Genomic DNA, 23,228 nt, shown 5'->3' with positions numbered 1-23,228 from the left:
AGTTCTCTTCAACTGAGAGAAAAGTCATTCGTCAACAACAAGCCAACCATGTCATGGCTTTCTCTGGTATGGCTGCACCTGGCCTTTATTTAAGCCATGGTAAAAGCACTAGGAGGATCCTAAGAAGACTCTAGCCTTATCTGTGTAATAGCTATATTAAGGATCACTCAACTCTCCCTTTAGGAAACTGATTAGGCAATAGGAATTTCTGTGGGCCTACATTTACCAAGTCTACAGCACGAGGGGAGCCAAAGTAGGGTTCATCACCTGCCCCTCCCACATCCTCTGTATCATACTACACCACAGGCAACAAGCAAAGCCCTTCTGCAGCATTTTACCCTGTGAAAGAACAGTAATGCCCCACACTCTGTTACATAGTGATTGGTGTGTGTCCCAAACCTGGGACTATTCTCTAGCCCTGGGTAATAATTTATGAGATATATGAAGTAATAGGCTATCAAGAGAAAATGTTGTATTTTTGAAGTTCCCCAAGTATACATCTACATGACGGGCTGCAATAACGTCAGAAAAGATTTTTGTCTTTAGAGAAAATAATACAGTTTTTCCCCAAGTCTCAAAGCCTATATTTAAATGATTATTCATGAGTGTTATGGGAAACTTTAAGCTTTAGCTTGGCAAGTCCCAATGTAAAATGGGTAATGTTTCATAAACCTTGTTTGTGCCACTTGCCCAGAAACTCATCACTGTCTCTTACATTATGTTCCTAATTCCCAGGCCAACCCCTCAGATCTATTTATCTCACTATATACCTGAAGGGTATTCCATGACACTGACTCCCATTTACAACATTGCTCCTTTGAGAAACTGTCCCCTAAATTCCCAATCTAGTGGCACATAGCTACATTTCTAGTTGTGTTCAGTGGTGCACTGGGAGATGGACAGATGAGCACAAGAAATAAATGACAGCAGATAGTCCCAAGAATCAAAAGTTTTTATTCTTAAATATACACTCAGAAAATGCCCTTCCCTAAATGATCACTGATCATTAGAGGCAAACAACTGTAACCGGTACTATTGAGAGAGATTTTCAGAACCTGAAGCGTCTCATATGCTCGCTGCTACCTGGAGGAAGCACAAGCATGGCTATAAAGAGACTTGACATTGAATCGGAAGCTGTCTGACCTCTGGTCTTTATTTTCAATTCTTCACATAACTCCTTTAAATGTATATTATAATTAGCATTCATTTTTTAAAGGCTATAAATGCACCCTAGGAAGTATTTTTCTGTTTTGAGACAATTTAAAACAAAATATATTTATAGTTTTGAAATATAAGTCATCTGAAATTAAAAGAAGTAACTTTTTTACTACTTAATGTAAAGGATTTTTAAATCTCATTTATTTTGTCAATTGGTTCTGCTTAACACTCTTCAGCACAGTCCACTTTCGATTATCCATGCTAAGCAAGGGATCAGTGGCCTGGATAATCTAAAACAGCTGACAATTTTAAAAGCTCTTGTATTTGGCCCAGGCATATTATATAATCAACGTCTGATTATCCACACTAGTAAAAGGAAGATCAGGCACCTTGAGAAACACACAACGCCAAGATAGATCTGCTGAGCTGGTCCCAGGCACCCCAACAAAAGGACTACAAGGCAGAACGGACGTGAACAAGGCCACAACTGTTGTCAACAGGGAACACTCAGTCAAAATACAAACACGTGGTGGCAATATCCAGCTAGCTATCTATCACGATACCATTTGTCTTTAGAAATATGGAGTTACACTCAAACTCACCCTAGGTTAAAAGACTTACTATCCATGTTGGCCCAAATAATATAAGAATAGATTGCTCATGGCCAAAACGATGTAACAGTAGGTAAAGGGCACCTGCCATCAAGTCTGAAAGCCTGAGTTCCACCCTCAGGATCTAGATATTAGGAGAGAACCATCCCCTTCAAATTGTCCTCTGACCTCCACATCACACTAGGGCATATGCATGCATGTGTGTACCCAGATACACAAATACACAGACACAAAGATACACACACACACATACAGAGAGAGACAGAATCAGAGAGAGACATAGAGAAACAAAACAAATAATTAAAATGAAATTTTAAGGAATAGTCTTTTTGATGTGTACTAACAAGAACAACTCTTTCAGGGGGATTGTTTAGCAAAAGCATGGAGCCCCCCAACTACTGCTACTAAGTTTACAGTGGTGCACTTGAAAGAGTAGGTAGAGGACATTAGAGAAAGAGGCAGTGTGCCAGAGGAGGAAAAGCCCAGGCTTGGAAATGAGGATGCCTGTACCTTCACTCTCTGCTTCTATGTATTCATGCCAACAGTTTGATGTGCATTCAAGCAAAAAGAACAGCATTTGCAAAGGTACAGAGGCATGAAGGTCATGGCATATTTTTAAGTTACATGTGTTTCATTTTGGTTAAAGAATAAGATACTAATAAAAGATAAGTAAACAAAGAACCTAGGGGTTGCCTGAAAAGAATTACAATTTGTTTTAATTTCTACCATGAAAGAAGTTCAGATCCTATAAAAAACAAAAACATATTAAAGTTTTCTAATGATAATTAAAACACATGGAATAGCTTTTCCATCACTGGTCATATCTGATACTCATAACCACATTTAATATTTATAGTGACCAAAATAAACCCTCTTATTGTTTCCATTCTCTGACTAAGGAAACCAAAGCCCACAAAGTTTAAATCTTGCTCAAGATCCCATGACTGGAAAGTGATAGGGGCAGGGCACAACACTTAATATACGTAGTATCAGAACTCATGACCTCCTTTAAGAAATAAGAAAATGGTTTGAAGCTAGAGAGATGACTCAGCAGTTAAGAGCAGGTACCACTCTTACAAAGACCTGAGCTCAGTTCTTGATATCCCCATCAGGTAGCACACAACCATATGTAACTCCAGCTCCAAGGGATCCAAAGCCCCCTTCTGGCCTCCATGAGCATCTGCACTTGCACACACACACACACACACACACACACACGTACAATGAAATAAACTTTTTAAACATAGCAAGAAGGTGTTCAGCATTATAAGATAGAGTGCTGAAAGCATATTAGAAAAGATGAGATGGGAACGGAAGGAAAGGAAGGAGACTTTAAGATGATAAGAGATGACATATTCCAGAACTAATGGTCTTGCATGAGTCCCATGTTTTTAGCTCTGGGTCATGTGTGGTGGCTTAATATAATAATTTTTGAAGAATCACATTAGCTTGTACACAGTGAACTTGGCTGGGAAGAAACCGCTATCAGAGGGACAAGCCCAGGAAAGGACAACACATTAATACCCTTTTTCTCCATCTCAATGCTGGCATGCATTCATCCAAATGAGCAAATGACCTCTCTTAACTGATGGGTTTACTGCTGACAAAATAATTCATGAACAAACATGTGGACCAATATGTAGAACTCACACTTCAAATAAATTATTGAAATACAATGATTTTTTGTTTCTTGTTTCTCAAGGTTAAGTGTATTAACTAACATTTAGTTTTCTGTGTAAAATCCTTTGTCCAACTATTAAGAAGATAAACAAGGAAACAAAAGCATAGAAAGGGTGAAAAAACACAGAAAATACTGTATCTTATTTATCCAGAAAAATGGTACATCTTATGGAGATATTTGTAAAGGCCTTAAGAAAACTAAACCCATTTTTATAGCATTCCTATCATGGAACAAAAACAGAGCTGTATATATACACAAGCTTCTTTGAACGGATAGGTAGAGACTGAAAATGAGTACTGAAAATTTTCAAATCCCTGCCTGGCCAATGTTTTATTTAGTTTTTTTGCTGTAGCTTTAAGTGCTCTGCAATTACATTACTTTTAAAAATCATTTTTTCCTGTAAACATGTAAGATAAGTATATATTCTTCAGAACCTTGAAAATACAAAAGAATACAGAAGCAGAAAAATAGTCCTCTATCAATAAGCAGCACTTACACAGGTAGTGTAATGACTTGTCAGCTCTGCCTAGGAAGCCAACTAGGTGAGGGAAAATCTGATGCATGAAGATTCTGAGCATTCAAAATAGAGAAGGAAAGAGCAGCAGACCCCAGAAGCAAACACACAGATCTGTGACCTCTCTTAGGCATAGTAACTGTCCTCTGTCTATTATGGTTTTCCCACATTATCTGAATATTTCACTTTCTTCCGTTAGACTAAAGTTCCACTAATTCTGCATTATCTCGTTTTCTTAGTTTATTCAGACTGCTGTATAGAACACTATGCACTGAGTGTGTTAAAAGTAACAGAGAGCTAGAACACAAGCGGTCACAAATGGCCAAAGCATAGAAATTAAGAGTCTGCAGAATGCTGGTCCTTGGACAAGACTCCTATATTAAACTTCACCCACCCACTCAGGGACCATTGCAGAAGAGGGCTGGAAAGATTGTAAGAGCCAGGGTGAAGGTGCATAACTGTATGAAAATAGAGTCCTACAAGTGCCTGGGACCTTGCTCATAGGAACCCACAACAATGGTGTCAGCATGGACAAGACCCATGCAAACTCAAGCAGACAAAAACCCAGCATAGAACTGGGGAAATGGACAGCAGACCCCAATCTTAGCTGAAGAAATATTGGCAACTGACTACTGCTGGGTGAGGCAGACCTGATCTTCCAAAATCAAGGGACTCTAGATAGGCTGACTATACCTCAGTAGATGAACTTGCATTGAGAAACATCTGGGGACACTAACTTAACAAAATAGGTCTTAACACAAATGACAGAATGTATGAATTCCAGTGGGACAGGGGGCTATGGGAGGTGCCAGTGGGAACAGGAGTATAAAGGTGATTGAGATTGATTGAGATGTTCTGTATGAAATGCACAAAACTTCAAAAAAAGAATGTTTTTTTTTTAAGTAACCAGTTTATTTCTCACAGAGAGGAGGAAATCAGGCCTCTGGAGCTTCTTTAAAAGGCAGGAAGCCCATTCATTAAAATCTTACCCTCTTAAACTATCACCTCCCAAAAACCAGTCCTCCACAGAAAGTCACACTAGGAATTAGAGCATCTAAGTACAGATTTCACTGGAGAGGCATGAAACAAAAACATTCAGTCTTTAGCACTCATTCTTTCCCCAAAAGTGTAGGCCTAGAAAATTTCCAGAAGTTGGGTGCATTAGTGCTGACAAGCAGAATAATAATGGTGAAAAAGAAGGGGGAAGTAGTTCATTAACTTTGAATAAAACCACATCATTTATGAAGTGTTTCCATATGTTAATGCATGTTAATAAAGCTTTACACATAAATTAATAATATATTAAAGTCTTTATTTATGTTAATAAAGATTTCAAGTTCAAAATAGAGAATGAACCATACATATTTAATTATTTTCCCTCTCACGCACCATTGAAATGACAGTAAATAGAAAAGAATCCACAACTGATTTGAAAACATCTAAAAGGTCCCCAAAAGAATATCCTATTTACTCAAGTACTTCTGGAAACTAGAAAGAAAACAGCACCAGTTTGTCTGGTAAACTAAGACAAAGGGCTCAAACGTAAACTCTGGGAAAGCTGGTGAGGATTGAGAAGGGTTTTGCTTGGCAACCTCTGGGTCAGCCATCACAGAGGAAAACAGATTTGGCCTCCCATCATAGTAATGAATCTGAGGATCATTTACATCACTGATGGCCTGCTTGGTTTTCTCTCCTCCATCAGTAAGACAGTTCTGCTTTTGTCCCAGGTTAAAAACTTTAAAACTTCTTCATAAGAGTGAGAGCTATGATGAGGAAGGATTCCTAGCATGGGTACTGGGGCAGTGGAGAAAGAGAACAAACTCTGCAGATGAACATGAACTTGAAGGTAACTAGAGACAGAGAGCACAAAGGCAATCATAGACTCTGTTAAAGTCCTTGAATCTGATCATATCCAAGCTCTAAATCTTGGCTATCTCCCTCACATACATTGTCCTAAGAGGACTGATTGTCAGCAGACTAACAGAACTCTGTTTCATTTGAAACTAACCCTGTGTCCATTGACAAGTTAAACAACAACAACAAAAAAAAGCTGTTTAATTAATTTTTATTATTGAGAATTTTACATGTGCATATAATGTATTTTGATCAAGTCTGCCCCCCATTGCATCTCCTCCAATTCCTTTCCTATGCTCACCACTATTACCCCCCAAGTTCCTGTGTTCCTTTTCTTCAGAAGCCCATTAAGTCCACTTAGTGCTACAAGTATGTGCATGGGTCTAGGTTCATCTACTGGAGCACAGGTAGCCTCTCAGGGGCTGCATCCATCAGTAAAACTGACTCTCCCTCCTCCATCAGCCTTGAACTGTCAGTAGCTCCTCAGCTAGGGGTGGGATTTTGTGACCAAGTCCACACTTCCATGTTGGGATTTAGGCTGGTTTGATCTTGTGAAGCTTTAAGTATGCTGTCACAGCTACTGTTAGTTCCAATGTGCAACTGACCTATTGTTTCTGGAAGACACTGTTTCACTATAGTCATGCCCTGCCTCTGGGTCTTATCATCTTTCTACCTCCTCTTTCCTGAAGATCACTGAGTCTTGGGAAAGGGTGTGATGTGGTGCCCCATTTACAATGAGCACTCTGCAGTCTCTTATTCTCTGCATGCTGACCACTTGTGAGTCTCTATGTTAGCTTCTATCTACTGTAAAAAAAAAAAAAGCTTTCCTGATGAAGGTTGAGAAATGTACCAATCTATGAGTATAACAATAAGTCATTAGGAGTTGGCTTAGTACTACACCCATTCAGCAAAATAGTAGTAGGTCCTCACCTATGGCTTATGACCACCTACTCATAGGTTCTTGACTGTGAATGGTGCTAAGCATGAATTTCATCTTGTGGAGCAGGCTTTAAATTCAATCTGAAAGTGGTTGATCACTCCCAAACATTTGTGCCGCATTGCTCCAGTGGACACAATCTTGCCAGGCCTGTCATTATATAGTTTACAGGGTTCGTAGCTGGGTAATACTGTTGAATACTTCTCTTCTCTGCTAGTACAAACAGAACCTTCTGGCACTATGAAAGCTAGCCAGTAGAATTGAAGCTTCCAGGTTGGTACCAGCTTGATTTCTTCATGTCCTATGACTTATGCATATGGTACCTTCAGCAATAGGTTTTTATCACAAAGTTCTGGAGGGTAACCAAGAGCAGTGGCAATACCCTCTAGCGTCTAAAGGATGTATGAGACCCCCATGACCAACAGATCAAAAAGAGGTAACCAATAAGCTATTCTTTAATAATCTATGATGACTCAGAGAGCCATTGCTCACCAGTTAAGGGGTAACTCCATGTAAACTCCACGAGTGTGTGTGTGTGTGTGTGTGTGTGTGTGTTTTAGGAAGCTTCTTCACTAGTAGATTTCTAAATGGCATTTTCAAAAGTCTTCAGTGTTAGTTACTCCCATATTCCCTCCTCTACCCTTCCTCCCATCCCTCACACTATTTAACCCTTCCTATTCCATTTTCCCCTTTCCCCCTTCATACCATGTATGTTCTATGCCCCTTCCCTTGAAATCCCCAATGGCCCCTGTCCTAATTTGTTCTTCATTGCTGTGACAAAATACTCTGACCAATACCAACTTGGGGAGGAAAGGGTTTATTTGTCTTACATCTCCCAGGTCGCAGTTCATCAGGGAGCCCAAGGTAGGAACTCAGGGCAGGAACCTGGAGGCAGGAGCTGGAGCACAGGCCATGGAGGAATGCTGCTTACTGGCTTGCTCCCCTGGCCCCTGCTCAGCCTGCTTTTCTTATGCAACACAGGCCCACCTTCCCAGGGGTGGTACCACCCACAGTGGGCTGGGCCCTCTCACATCACTCATCAAGAAGATGCCCTTCAGACATGGCCACAGGCCAGTCCAATAGAGGGAATTTCCTGATTGAGGCTCCCTCAACCCAGGTGTGTCACGTTGACACTAAAGCTATCCAGCACAGCCCCGTACTAGCTTCCTGACTTCTGTGAATACTCCAATCCAAACACATATCCAAAATTTCAAATCTAGCATTCAGAAACGAGAATGAACATGTGGTGTTTGTCTTTCTGGGTCAGTGTCACCTCACTCAAAATGATAATTTCCGGCTCTATCCATATACCTGTGAAAAATTCATACTTTCACTTTTCTTTACAGCTAAATAATATTCCACCATGTATATGAACCACATTTTCATTATCCATTCATCAGCTAATAGGCATCTAGGCTGTTGTCATTTTCTGGCTATTGTGAACAGAACAACAATGAACATGGATGGACAAATGTCTGTACAGTAGGATACAGAATCCTTTGGGAATATGTCCAGGGGTGGTATAATTGGTTCATATGGTGGATCTATTTCTGGCTTTTTGAGGAACCTCCACATTGAGTTCCATAGTGACTGGATCAGTTCACATCCCTCTAGCAGTAAGTGTTTTCCTTTCTTTTTATTTTGATTATTTTTCCTCTCCCCTTATATTTTATCTCTCTCATCCTTATCTTTTTATGAATTGACACATTATAATTGCATGTATTGATGGGATATAAAGTGTTATTATGATTTGCTAATATTCCAAGGACAAGCCAGTTTTAACATTGACCTCAAATGCTTGAATTTTATGGTGAGGACATTTGAAATGTACTCTCTTGGCACGTTTAAAATGTACTATATCCAGTTATCAACAGTAAATGCTATATGTAAAAATGTACCCCTCCTGCCTAACCAAGTCTTTGCATCTTTGGTCACTATCTCCTTGTTCCACTTACTCCCAGCTCTGCATCCACCAATTCTCCTCTCCTATTAGTTCAATCATTTTAGGTCCCACATATAAGTGAGAACATGCCCAGCTTTCTTCATTGAAATTAAGAACTGAAATTCCTCCTATCTTGATAAAATTTTCCTGTAAGGCTGAATGGTATTTCATTGTGTATACACACCACACTTTCACATCCATTCATCTATTGAGTAAAGGCCACACTTGGCTACATGAAAAATGCTGCAAAGAAAGCAAGGTTGCAGATCTCTCTCCTCCAAGCTGATTCTAAATTTGTAGGAGAGATACTCAAAAGTTTGGGTGCTAGATCGAGGGCTTAATGTTTATGCTGGCTTTATTAAAGAGTTATAGGAATAATAAAATCCAGAAAATAAAGCATGACTTCTTTAAACAGAACCAAGCAAATAATTTGTTTCTAAAAATTGTAAAAATAATTGCTATAGCTAAATGTTTAATAGAGGAGCTGAAAAATAAAATGAATGTAGACAGATTCCTAGCAGAGCTAACGTACATTCATTTGGAAAAAAAATGAGGACAGTAACCCAGATAAGAAGAAAAAATGTAAGAAAGGGTCTCCTATGTTCATATACACCACAATGAAGTGTGTGTGTGTGTGTGTGTGTGTGTGTGTGTGTGTGTGTTTAGAGAAAGAAGAAAGAAAAAAAGAAAGAAAGAAAGAAAGAAAGAAAGAAAGAAAGAAAGAAAGAAAGAAAGAAAGAAAAAGAAAGAAAGAATCAGAGTAGCAATTTTGCAAGTGAGACATCCGAGGCTTAGAGAAGCTACACAGTTCAGTGCTCAGTAGCCCATGAGCAGAGTTGATACATTCCTGATGTCTCCCTCTTCTGAGCGCGGCTGAAATCCAACCACCAGTATGAATGTGGACACAATGGCTTTTTTTCTGGCTTCTGTCTCCCAATCTATACCTGTTGTTTACGTCTGACATGACTGGTGAGTGCACCTCAGCTGACTATTTTAATGTTATCTTTGCCTGAATCTATCCTTTTTCCATTATTAATTTCATGGTACAATCACATAAAGGAGAAATCAGAGATTTTTGTGGATCTCAAATTTAAGACTAGTAGAATGAAAGAAGGCTTGCATCACACTGTGGACGTGAAATGTTCCCCTTGGGCTCATGTTCTGAATTCCTGGTCACCTGCCAGTGATGGTTTCGTGAAGTCTTGCAAGCATTTAGGAGGGGTACCTGGTTGATGGGAGCACATCACTGGGAGGGGGGCTTTGAAGGTCATACCTGCCCCTGATTCTTATCTCTCTTTCTCTGCCTCCAAGTCCCCTGCCATGTGAACACACCTTTACCTTAAATCCTGCCTCCATGGATAATGACACCCTGCTGTGGTCCTTTGCCCTCCATGATGGACTGAAATCTCTCCACAATCATGAGTCAAAATAAACCTTTCTGTACTTAGGTTGCTTCTGTCAGGGATTTTGTTAAAGCAAGAAGAGTAACTAAAATAGGTTGTTTCTATCATATCAACTTTTAAACTACGACAAATTTCATGAATGGATTCTTACATTACCTCTTCATTTTTCCTGGTAAAACAAAAAGTGACAATGCTCTAAATCTGTTCCCTCTTTTTCTTTTTTATGTTATCCAAACAAAGAACAGATACAGCTAGCAAAGATTGTCCTAGAAAATAATCACAAGGACAGCCCTTCCATGGAGTCCCAAACAGGATATTTAACCCAAATTAGTAGAAAACAGGGAACAAGATACATAGCTGGATTTGGTTGAGCAGAAAAAGCAAACAGGAAGCAATCGGAAAAGGGAGTTAAGGTGGCATTTACAGCAGGTAAATGGATGTGGCTCCACCTCAGGTCTGTGTGGACCCATTAAAGTTTTAAAAGGAGTAGAAAAGAAACAGTCTGTATAGAGTCATTGTAAACCTGACCTAAAATCAGCTCATACAACTGCCCTGTACATTCTCCTGCTTTTTAAATGTAAACATAACTTCAGATCTCTTGGCTGTAGGATTCCACTGTTGACAAACAAAGGCAAGAGATGGCCAAAGATGAACCCCAGTTTCTGCTATCATAAAGTCAAAGTCACAGTTAAATCAAAAGCAAGTGTGACACAGGCACCAGTGAGGCATCAAGGGTTCAAAACGATGCTCATAAACCAGGGGCCCTTGGCTCCTTTAAAACCACCAACTCAAACCCCTTTAGGAAGCACTAATGGAGTAGTTTAGACTCTGGCAGGACTTGTGGGGTTTGACAGAGCATGTCCACCCTTTAAGAGCCTTCTCTGAAATCACCGGGAGTTATAAGCTCATAAGAGTCATAGAATCAGGTTCTAAATGTTTTCATAGTTCCTATGTGGCGTAGAGAGGAAGGAAACATGGCATCTCTGGGCTGCCTCCTAATTTTGTGCCTCACCTTCCAACCAGCCCAAAGCACTGAGTCAGCTTCATAAAAGGTTAAAAATCTTGGGGATTTTTCTGTATTTCAAATGATCACAAGACTCACTTCTGTATGTAAAATAATTGTCTACATTTTCTTCCCAACCTTCTTCCTCTAACAAATACATTTTATAGGTTTTACAATGTTCTTTACAACTCACCTAAAACACATAATTTTCCTCCTGCTTATACCACTTATTTATTATTTATTTATTAGATTTATATTGTGTCTTCTTCTGAAAGGCCCACAGCACTGCAGAGAAAACTGTTATATAATAAACATTAAAGTCTTCTTCAAAACCATAAACAGGGAAGCAGAGAGGTAGAAGGGTTATGAGGCGTGGGAGAAAGGCCACAGGTTTAGTGAAATATGCAACCAAGTCATCCATATATTGGGAGGAACAGTGACCAAAAGGTCAGGCCCTCCCCTGCTCAGTTGTCCCACTTGCAAAGATCTTGACACTGCCCTCCATTCCAGAAAAAAGAGCCCAAATATTTCAATTGTGTGAAGAAATCCCTCAGAGTTCCCAAGAGAGTATCTGAAAACAAATATATCTACACAGACAATCATGTTTTGAAAATTGGTGGAAAGAGATACATGGTGATGTTTCATAACAAAATCACTGAATTGTTAAACATTTTTTTACAGATTCAATTCTCACTTAGCCCTCCTTTCTAATGAATGCCTGTGACTTGCAAAGGCTCCACAGGGCAGAGTATAGCAAAAGTTCAAAGATTCTCCAAAGGACAAAGTGACAGGCTGATACCAGCTTTTAAACCCTAGGCCATGTTGATCTGACTCAGCCACCTGTGGACTTCCTGCATCTTTAAGGCAATGGTAGAAAAGAAGGCTAAATTCTCTCTCTCATTCTCTCTCTCTCTCCCTCTCTCTCTCTCTCTCTCTCTCTCCCTCCCTCCCTCCCCTCTCTTTGTAGTTGCTAAAAGAACTAGTCAAGAATGAGAATGGAGTGGTTTGAGTGTAAGGGACAGTCAAAGCAAGAAATGAGCACACCAACTATATGGAGCTAATGATGCCTATCTCCCGACCACTACTGACTGGGAATGATCATAGCCCCAAAGAGAAAAAATAATTGATAGTATTGGTATTAATATGAGTATTTGTATTAGTGTTTAGTGAGTACTTTTCTGCTCCAAATACATATATTCCCCCAGACTACATATATAAAGTGAGAATAACTAGTTTCAAATTCTACAATTAAGAAAACAGAGGACTAAATATGTTGCCTTCCCCTGTTCTACTAATAAGTGTTTAAAGTGGGATTCAAACCCAGCACTTCTAGATTAGAAACAAAGAAGCATATAAAAGCCATTCTCTAAACTGACAAAGATAACAGGTTGAGAACTAGAGTGTACTAGTTAAGATCACCAGCCTAGAAGCTGTTGAGAGTTAACACACATTAGCCAGTTAGGAATCACGATACAGACCCTAATATAAGGCAGAAGCAGAGAATGGAACAGACTGTCTCCACACAGACAGAGAGGTCAGGATGGATCTGCTAAGGTGGTCTCAGTCCTCATTGGGCAGAGACTTGATGCTAGTGACTGAAAACCACCCTACTGTCTTATAAAACTACTTGCATGTTTATGCCAAGTTATCTATAGAGTTCTATAGTGGATTGTTCTAAGTAATCCTTTATGATGCCCTAAATATGAATGACATACCTATAAGCATAGAGCATTTAACATACATCATGTTATCGACACTTCATAGCCATTCTACAGTAAATACTATAATCATCGCCATCTTACAGATGAAGAATGCTGAATTAATTCAATGTGGTGTGAAGCTGTTCCCATACATAGAGAATTATAACCTAACAATGTGTAAATAAATGCAACCTTATAAGTCTATGCTTATGATAAGTAATTGAATCTCAGATAATTATAGCAATGAAGGACTTAGCCAATTATAAGCTGCAAACTACTCAGACATGTCCATATTAGGCAAATGTTGAATTTTTAACAGACTATTTTTGCACGTTGCTTCCTTTTTCTGTCTTTAAATACTGACTGTTCACATTGCTAGGTGGAGTTTTTTAATCTTTAGGTCAAGGAACAAACTAATCATGAATCATTTCTTTGTTCAAATAAGCCCTGTTAAATTGAACTTGCCCAAAGTTTTCCTTTTAACAGATTGTTGTCAAAAGTGAGATCTGAGGTTCCAGGAACACCAAGCAAAGTGTCCAAGAGCCCATCTACCCACTGACATATTGAAGCAAGTTTAGTGATGGATGAGTTCTCTATCAAATTTGATCTTCACAGATTTGCATTTTGAGACATTTGGTCTTATTTGAGCAATTTCTTACTAGACAGAGTCCAGGAAAGGGTGAGATATGAGACATTAAACTCAATTAGAGTCCTAAAACAGGTATCTTTGAAGACAGTTTTCACGAGCTCCGAAGAGTCCCAGACTCTAGTCTAGGACTCTCTTTTTCAGGAGTTCTCTATGTTTTAGGAGTTATCTAGCCTGTATTTCCAGGCTAACTACAAAAATAGATGATAGCTTATGAGCCTTAATTGCCATCATGCCCCCAAAACCAGGACCAGATGGGCTTAATCCTGACAAGCTACCCTTGTTATCTGAACTTTGAATTGTTTGAGTCCTATAAGTTTTCCTTGTGGAGATTTCTGTTATAGAAAGCACTTTAATTTCCTGGTACAGTTTCCTAATTCAGCCACCAAATTATTCTCCCCAATAGGTTGTATCCCCTTAAGAGTCTTAAAAGAAGCACCCTTGTACATCATGTGGTCTCACTGTGGTTAGAATTTTAAAAATCTGAAAAGAGGAATAATGAATCATTCAACTAATTTGACTCTGAGTTCTACAGCCAACACAAAGACTAAAGCAGCCCATTACGATGGTTCCAGAAAGCGCTGTGTCTAAGTGTCCAGTTACTGCTCAAAACTAAGAGGCTGGCTAGAAGGGAAGACTTGAAAGCAATTCAGTTTTACCCAGTGCTCCTTCTACACAAAGAAGATTGGAATCGAGCTTAAATATGAAAGAACTGCAACCTAACTTTAGAGTATATTCTCAAAAAAAACTAACTGATGTTTTCATTCTTTTTTAGAAATTCCCACAGGAGTACAGTATACTTTATTGATATCCATCCTTCTTCTCCCTCTGTTGTTCCTCCCATGGTCCCCACATTCCTCTCAAATGCATGTCCTCTTCTTCTACTATATATACCAAAAATGATACGGTACTATATATTTATATATATACATATATATTTATTTATTTACACCCTACTGTGTACAATTAATGTTGGCCATATGTACATGGGTATAGGGCTGACCAACTGGGTCATGGACAATCTTCCAGAGGGCTTGTCCCTCAATAAAACTGACTCATTTTCCCTTAGCAGCCATGGACTACCTGTGGCTTTTCAACTAGGGGTAGGGCTTCATGAGCCCTTTCCCCATCCCTCTGGAATGTTGACTGGTATGGTCTTGTGCACATCTTGTGCAGGCAGCCATGGCTATTGAGAGTTCCTAGGTGCAGCATCCCTGTCATGTCCAGAAGACACTCAAATAACCAAGTTTTGGGCAATCTTAGAAGCTAAGTTTTCAACCACAAGATTTGTCAAATAAGGCAAATGTTGACCAGTTCCTCTCTGCCATTTCCCTCATCTGTCTGTAATCACTGCCTGCTCATGCTGCTGGATGGAGCTGCCCAACCCATTAATACTATCTTTATTCAGATAAATCCTGTGTGGTGGTTTGAATGAGAATGTCCCCCATAGTCTCCCAAGTATTTGGACACTTGGTCCCCAGTTTGTAGTGCTGTTTGGGGAGGGTCATGGAACCTTTGGGAGGTGTGGACATGCTGGAGGAAGCATGACACTGAGATGGGTTTTGAGACTTCTTACGCTTTGCCAGAGGACCAGTCACTCTCTGCTAGAGCTACTTCTTGCCGCCTTGCCTTCCCTGCTAATGTGAACTCTTACCCCTCTGGAACTATAAGCCAAATAAACACTTCCTTCTATAAATTGCCTTGGTCTTGTTGTTTTTTTCACAGCAATAGAAAAGTAACTAAATACGGAAGATAATATTGAGAGGGACGTTGTTGTTGTGAAAAACCTGACCATGTGTGTGTTTAAAGGAATGTGGAAGACTTTGAAAGTATGGACTAAGAATATGGTTGAATACTGTAATTGGAGCTTAACAGGCCATTCTAGTAGGAGCCTGAAAGAAAGTAATGGTGAAAGTAAAGTAGTTCCATGGGAAACAAGGACTTAAGCAGCAACTGAGATGTTTTGGCAAAGCATCTGCCTGCAGACTGCCCCAAGCATAAAAGCTTGCCTGAGGCTACATTGAAAAGTAAGGGACTAATTTCTTTGGTGGAGGAAATTTCAAGACAATCTAACATAGAAATGGAGGCATGGTTATTGATGGTGGAGATTTTGCAGATCTACATTGAAAAAGAGCAAATGGGGCAGAAAGAAATGCAAAATGTACAATTCTGATTTAAAAAGAGCACTAGGAAGATAAATATTGGAGCCAAGATCTGTGCTGAAGGAAAGGCTCTCTTTGATAAGGAGATTAGAGCCTACAGATTAAAGAGAGGCCTATAGATTTGCACTTCAACAATGGAAATAATACCTTCAGGGCAAGATCACACCCAGCTAAGAAACCTCTAACTTGTAAAAGGAAAATGCTAGGGTGGGGGTCAGGGTAGAGGCATGAAGGATGCAAGAGTGAAGGGGTCATCAGTTATTTTTCTGCAGTTTCACAGAGCTGCCAAAGCCAGGCAGTGTGCAGCAGGGGCATCCTTGCATAAAGAAGGCCTTGACAGGCCATTGTATAAAGCTGTGAAAGTGAAGCCTGGGTGACAGTGGAGACCCCAAGACACTGGGCATGCTAGAGTTGTGAGACATCTGCCAAGGAGAGCTGCATATATGGAATGGTACTAGCCCAAGAGAGAGGTGTATGCTGCATGCAGCAAAACTGGAGGGGCTGAGCCCGCTAAGCCCTTTGGATGCAAAGTCTCAGAAGCTGGACATGAAGCTACTAGATTTGGTAGCATCAGTAGACTTTGTGTTTGCCCTGCTGATTTTCAGCATTGTTTTGGTCCAGTGTTTTCCCATTTGCCCCCATTTCTCCCTTTTAGAGTAAGAATATGTATTTGGTTCCATTGTATGTTGGAGGTATATAATTTGTCTTTAGATTTTTATCAGGACTTTAAGAGATTGCTTTGAATCTCAGAAGAAACTATGGGCTCTGGACTTTTGAATAGTATCGAGACTGTTAAAGACTATGGGACTTTTGAAGGTGGACTAGATGCATTTTGTATTTTATATATTCATGAGCCCATGGGGATCAGAGAGTGGAATGTGGTGGTTTCAAAGAGAATGTTCCCCATAGGCTCTAAGTATCTGAACATTTTGTCTCCAGTTGGTGGTGCTGTTTGGGGAGGTTTTAAAAAGTTTGGCCTTGTTAGAGGAAGCATGTCACCAATGGGTGGGGGGCAGATTTTTTAGAGCTCTTACACCTTGTATTTCCTGTCTCTCTGCTTCCTGTGCCTGCTTGAAGATGTCATTGCTCTGTTTTCTGTTCTATCCACCTCTGCCACCTCTGTTCCATGCCTCTTCCACAATTATGGATGCTAACCCTCTAAACTGTAAGCTCAAATAAACTCTTTCTTCTATGAGTTGCCTTGGTCTTGGTGTTTTATCACAGCAACAGAAAAGTAACTAATACACTCTGCTAAATTTAATTTGCTCAAATTTTGTTTCCTCTTAACAGGAGGAAACAAGCAGTAAATAACTTGCCAAAATCACAAAGCCGGTAAAAAGAAGAGATAGATCCTGAATCTAAGGAGTATTGCCTTAGAGCCCACCTTCAAATCACAATATCCTGGCATTTCTGGAACCAGGTTTGATTACTCCATTCAAGAGTTTTGCAACTTCCTCACTGATCTGTCTTGCCTCCCTTCTGAGAAGGAGATATACAAAGCTCATCTCTTTTGCTTTCCCAAGAGAGCCAGCCCTTTCTGTGACCCACCTGACCAAGTGAAAATTATCTAGAAGAGACCAAACAGTGGAAAAGATAGCAGGGAATCCCTGCTAACCAGAACATTCTCAGGCATTGTTTTAAAAGAGCTTTGCGTCATAGAACAGTCATGTGTAAGAGCATACGTGCGATGTCTTGACATGACATCATTGCAATTGCAGCAAGAGTTCCTCGTTCCATATCTGCAAGTCTGGAAGACAGCTGCAAAGCTGGGAACCATAAGCAGCATTGCTTATGCAGGGATGAGCCTGCTCTCTGTCATTCTGCCTAGAAAACTTTCACCTTTCAAATGTCTCTCTTCTTCTCACTCTTAAACTTCAGGTGAAATGACACTGATTTGCACAGATGCTGCTTAGCTTCCCTGCCTGAACTCACTCTCTCTCTCTCTCTCTCTCTCTCTCTCTCTCTCCCTTCTTCCCTCCCTCCCTCCCTCCCTCTCTCCCTCCCTCTCTCCCAACAGCATCCTAAAGTCACCACAGCCCTAACCACAATGGCTGACTGACCACTTTCCATCCATATATTAGTTTTCTCCAAGAAAGTTCCACAAATTGAGTAGAAATCCCACAAATCTGAGCCCTCTCCCTTTTAAAACTGAGTTCAAACTCAAAGTGTGAGCAGAGCCATGCTGCGGCTCACATAAGCTTCCTTTTCTCTTCTTTAGCCTCTGGTAGTGGTCAGCAGTCCTTGGAGTTTCTTAGCTTATAGTTGTGTCATGAGCTCAGCCTCTGTATTTCTTATCACACGGTGTTCTTGTGTATCTCTCTGTGTCCAAAGTTCTTTCTTCTAATGAGGACATCAGTTGTAGTGGGTTAGAGCCCGACCCTTCTCCAGTACAACTTATTTAATTACATCTTCAAATGTCTAGTGCTAGCCTCCAGGACTGTCAGAGAACAAATTTCAGTTGCTTAAGCCTCATAGCTCATGGCAATTTGTTACAGCAACTATAGAATGCTACTACAAATAACTTTCTTTTTGAGGAATAATTTCTACATGTTTTTTATTTTTTGAGAATTTCATACATGAGTACAATATTTGTATTTCTACCCCTTTCAATCCCCCTCACTCCCTCTCAATTTCTTGTCATCATCTATGATTATTGTTACATATATGTAGAGATACATTTATACAGAAACATACACACACATATATACATATATATGTATCTATATAAAATGCATTGAGTCCATTTGGTGGTGCTCATATGTACATGTGTTTAGGGATGACCACTTTGGATTAAATACCTATCAGGGAGCTAATCCCTAGAGAAAACTAATTCTCCCTCCCTCAGCATCTGTTGATTGCCTATAGCACTTCATCTAAAGGTGGGACCTTTTGTAATTTCCCCTCATCACATTGGCATGTCAATTGGTGCTGTCATTATGCAGGTCTTGTTAGGCAACTATGTTGTAGAGATTTCATGAGTGAAGCTTCCCTGTCATGTCTAGAGTATCTTATCTAGCAGCAGGCCTTCTGGTCCTCTGGCTACAAGAAATTTTCTTAGTTTTGTTTAACCCTGGGCTTTATCACACACTTACATGACCAAATAAATATTTTCATTATGGGAGATGTTAAGAATTCTTCATTTCTTGATGGGAGGGGAGAATAACTTGTTTTAGAAAAGTAAATCTGATCTTTCTGTTTCATAGATGAGCAAATCAGTTGTCATGGAGGATGATGGGTTTGTTTGCTCATTTGCAGAGGGATGGAGCCTAGACGGAGGTAAGATACCAAGTCTACATCAGGTTGCCATGATGGTTCATTTGCACCTGATGGCTCATTCTCCCCTCTACTTCTGAACTACCCTGGGAAATGGGGTGACATGTTCAAGATAACATTTGGCTTTTGCTCTCTTAGGGCAGAGCAGGGCACTTTTCCCATTTAATGAAGAACTACTGGAACAAATGAACTCTCAAGTGATTTTCCAGCCAATGGTAGAAAATGTTACCTTTTTTAAAGTTCTGGGTAAATACGTTCAAGAAACCAATCATGGAAGGAGCTGATCATTGTAAACTGACATTTCAGGTAAGCTTGGAGAGTGAAAGGCAGCTGAGCTGATCTTTACCCTCACCCCCCACCCCTGCACCTAAGGAAAGAGATAAAGGGATGTGGCTAGGCCTCTTCTGTCTAAAAGGAGAGTTTTGTTTGTAGGGCTGGGACTTTTTCTACCTTTCTCTTCTCTTTTTGCCTCCTCCCTCACCCTCTTCCCCCAGAAATACAGAACCCACCAGAAGCAGCCATTCCAACCTAGTGAGGCAGCCTCACCTACCTTCCACTTGATAGGCCGCAGTACCTGCTCCCCATCCGAACCCAGCGGGAAAAGCCATGGCTGCAGAAGCTGAGCCTCCCTCAGCTGACAGCATGCACAGTCTTCAGACCGGAGAGCTGAGCACTGTACAACAGTGGTGAACTCTGACCCCAGACCAGAGCCTCAAAGTGCAAAGGTCCTGAAAACAAGAAAGAGGCAGGCAAGAAGACGCCGTTCGAGTGGCCGCAGACGTGACAAGAATCTCGGTTATTCTGTCCGAGATGAGCAATTAGACACTTCCCAACTCTTCCTGATTCCTAACAGGCTTGGGTCAGCCTGGGTGCTGACCAAGTTGATCTTTACCCCTTTAATGTAGTGCATGAACATTGTTTTTAAGTTGGATAATTCTACTTGAATATTCCCCTAGCAAATTCCTCCTAATCCCCTTGTTTGATTTATAGTTGTGTGCCTGTGTGTGTATGCATGTCTGGGGGATATGCTTACAGAGGACAATGGCTTTCCTCTTCTATCAGGGATCTAACTCAGGTTGGCAGGTTTGCATAACAAGTGCTTTTACCCACTGAGCCAACTTGCCAGCCTCCTCCCAATTAATGATTCCTACTCCCTAGTCATAACCACTTTCAATCATTTCTTCTGGTATTTACTCACAGGGTGTGTATATAATAGACTGATACAGCTGCTTCTGATTCTTTTTATTTATTTATTTATTATCGGACACCACTACCCAGGGTATAGGAGCAGAGGATCTAGAATATCCTCCTCTTCCCTTCCTCCTCCTGTCCTCCTCCTCCCGTCCTCCTCCTCCCCTTCTGCTCCGCCCGTCCTCCCCCCATTTCCTGTACCCCTACCTTTTCCTCTTCCTTTCTCCATTCCTCCCCTCCCTTTTTTTTCTGCCCTTTCCTCCTCCCCTCTTTCCCTCCCCCTTTCCTCCTCTTCCCTCCTCCCCTCCCCTCCCTCTCCTCTCCTGTCTCCTCTCTTCCCTTTCTCCATTTATCCAACATAAAATTACCTTTTTTATTAAAGAAAGTCAGTATTTATTTAGTGAGTCTTGAAAGACTCAAATCTGAGCCACGTAATGCCTTGTTCACATGCAGTCATCTAGTCTCTCTGAAATTAATCAACGGTGTGCTCTTAATATTTATTTAATTTCCCTATGCCTAAATAATTCATTCCCAAGTGCTTCGATAGAAGTAGAAATTTCTGAGGTACGTAATAACTGTTTTCCCACTCCCTCTGCACCGTTCACTTATCAGCAGCCTCAGAGCTGCAACCCAAGTGATCCTCGATCACTCAGGGACCCGTTGTTCACGTCCCTTGTGTTTTTCCCTCTTTATTTCCTCTCCTTTTTCACAGACTAGAATCTTCTGATAAAGGGGACAAGGGAGATGGACACTTCCAAGCCCTATGGTTCTGGAGTCATCTGCACTATTGCATCAATTTTGATATGCAGCTTGTTCCCTGCTGGCTTCTAGGGGCTAGATAATCGCTGCTCTGGATTTTGAAGGCTTTGGCTTGTGCTGTTCTGTCTTGCAATGTGTCCTTTGAGGAGTTTGACGGCAATCCAAGTCCTATGCTTTTATATAATATGCTTTGTTCCCTCGGACCTCCTTCGCTGCTCCCCAAGCTTCGACCTCTAAGTTTGTACAGTCACATGCCTTAATGTGTGTCTTTTCTGGCATTGAGAAGACCTCATACAGGTACACCACAGTGAGGTAGAGCATTGCCAAAAGGGGGACAGGATGAGAGGCCTGTGAACTACCTTTGCAACTTTCCTGTACCTCAAAAATAATCCACAATAAAAAATTATTTTAAAAACATTCCTCTGAGGGACTGGAGCAACGGCTTAGCAGTTAAGAGCACTAGCCAGCTTTGCAGAGGACCCAGGTTTGTTCCCAGCACCCACATGGTGGCTAACAACGTCCATAACTCCAGTTCCCAGGGATTCAACACCCTCTTCTGACATTTGCAGCCATTACACGACATGGGTGCACTTACGTACATGTGGGCAGTACATTCATACACATAAAATAAAAATAATAATTTTTAAAAATTCCTGTGGAGAGAGGAGTTTGTCATAGGAAAGCTCCTTGTTCCATTTCCCCAAGTGAGGACTGAATGGGTATGTTCTGTGCATTTACAGGAATAGACAATCCAGAAGGTGATATCAGTTGAAATCCTCCAGTCTCCCATTATTCTAACCCCAAGAAGAAAGAAAAGCTTCAATATGGAACCTAAGAAAAAAGACACTTAAGGGGCCGGGTTCGAATCCCAGCACCCACGTGGCAGCTAACAACTGTCTGTAACTCCAGTTCTAGGGGATCTGACAGCCTCCTCTGTCGTCCGTGGGCATTGCAGGACATGGGTGCATTTACCTACCTGCAAGCATAACACTCATACACACAAAATAAAAATAATAAATATTTTTTTTAAAAGAAGATACTTAAGACATTCAGAATTGCATGTTTGGTGCCATAAACATCAACAATGTAGTTTAAATGTTTAAATGTAACCCAAGTTGTAACTCACCTCTGAAGCAATCTGTATAAACTGATGTGGGGGGATTAAATATTTTCATTATGGAGCACTAGATGGCAGTATTGCAATTTTTTAAGATCACACTTGGGCATAGAAAACACTTTAGTGTCCCAGCGTGCTCTATGTCCTACAGTCCCTCTGGACTCCTGGGCCATTTTAAGGCTCCTCTACAGACAGAATATCACTCGTCTTAGTGTTCCAGATTCTCTGAAGTCATTTGTGCCCAAATGCGGAATTTATTCTTTCTCAGTTCTGATCAAATTGTCTAGCATAAGTCTTTAGCTTTTTAGTTTCAGAAACTCTTTACATTCTTAAAAAAAATCTGAGGTTTCTGAAGGACTTTTTTTTCTTTAAATATATATATATATGGCTAAAAATTAAACCTGAGATTTTTAAATTTTTGTTTGCTTGGTTTTTTGTTTTGTTTTTTTTTTTTTTTTGACAAAGTCTCACTGTAAACCCAGCTGGCTGTCATGAAACTTGCTATGTAGACCAGGCTGCTCTCCTGTCTCACAGAGATATGCTACATCTACCCTCCTCTATTTCACAGGCAGCAGTATTAGAGGCAAGATCTGCATCACCACCACACCCAGTTAAACCTGAGATTTTTCAACTGTTTATCTCTGACTTCATTTAAAATAATAATGAAAACTAGGGATGGTGGCCCACTCAGGAGGCTGAAGCAGGAGGATGGAGAATTCCAGGCCAGCTTGAACTACATAGTGAGTTCCAGGCCAGCCTGCACTACCTAATAAGATTCTGTCTCAAAATAAATTAAATTTAGAATAAATAGTAATGAAAAGTGTGTTTGTATAATAGCTTATTTTGCTTTCAAAATATAATCCAAAACTAAAATATTATTCTGAGTGCATACTTAGCACTTTTCCAAGTCTCTATCATGCCTTGTCTGAAGATAAATAGTCATGTCTACTTCTAATTCAGTGTGCTGCCTGTGGAAAAATCCAGTGTACACTCATAGAACCATGAGAGATGACAATGAATGGCAGTCACATATTAATATAATTATAAAAATAATTTTGACCTTTTAAACCTCCCAAATGGACTTGATGATGCTGAAAAGCCCATGATCCGTACTTTTAAAATGGTAAGGCCTAGAGAGGTGGCTTGGTGTATAGAGTGCTTGCTGCACAAGCATGAGGACCTGAGTTCAGATCCCCAACACCCATGTAAAAGCTGGGTGTGCCAACTATTTCCACCCTAGACACATAACCAGGGCATGCTATATCCTACCACAGAGT

At 40.4% G+C, this 23,228-nt stretch overlaps 1 protein-coding gene across 1 annotated transcript in view; it reads right to left on the bottom strand.

Annotated features, from left to right (window-relative positions):
• The window catches only part of LOC103737500 (cytosolic beta-glucosidase), a 174,606-nt gene extending 155,094 nt beyond the window's left edge, over window positions 1-19,512 (bottom strand). Inside the window, exon 1 of the mRNA XM_029565547.1 lies at window positions 19,435-19,512. Within this exon, the coding sequence (XP_029421407.1) occupies window positions 19,435-19,492 (58 nt within the window). The 5' untranslated portion in view covers window positions 19,493-19,512. The remainder of the gene's footprint in view (window positions 1-19,434) is intronic.
• Window positions 19,513-23,228: the final 3,716 nt, after the last annotated feature.

This window comes from Nannospalax galili, unplaced genomic scaffold, assembly GCF_000622305.1.
Source record: "Nannospalax galili isolate Female #2095 unplaced genomic scaffold, S.galili_v1.0 scaffold777, whole genome shotgun sequence".
NCBI lineage: Eukaryota > Metazoa > Chordata > Mammalia > Rodentia > Spalacidae > Nannospalax > Nannospalax galili.
The sequence above is the reverse complement of the archived record's forward strand: the minus strand, read 5'-3'. Positions and strand labels throughout refer to the sequence as shown.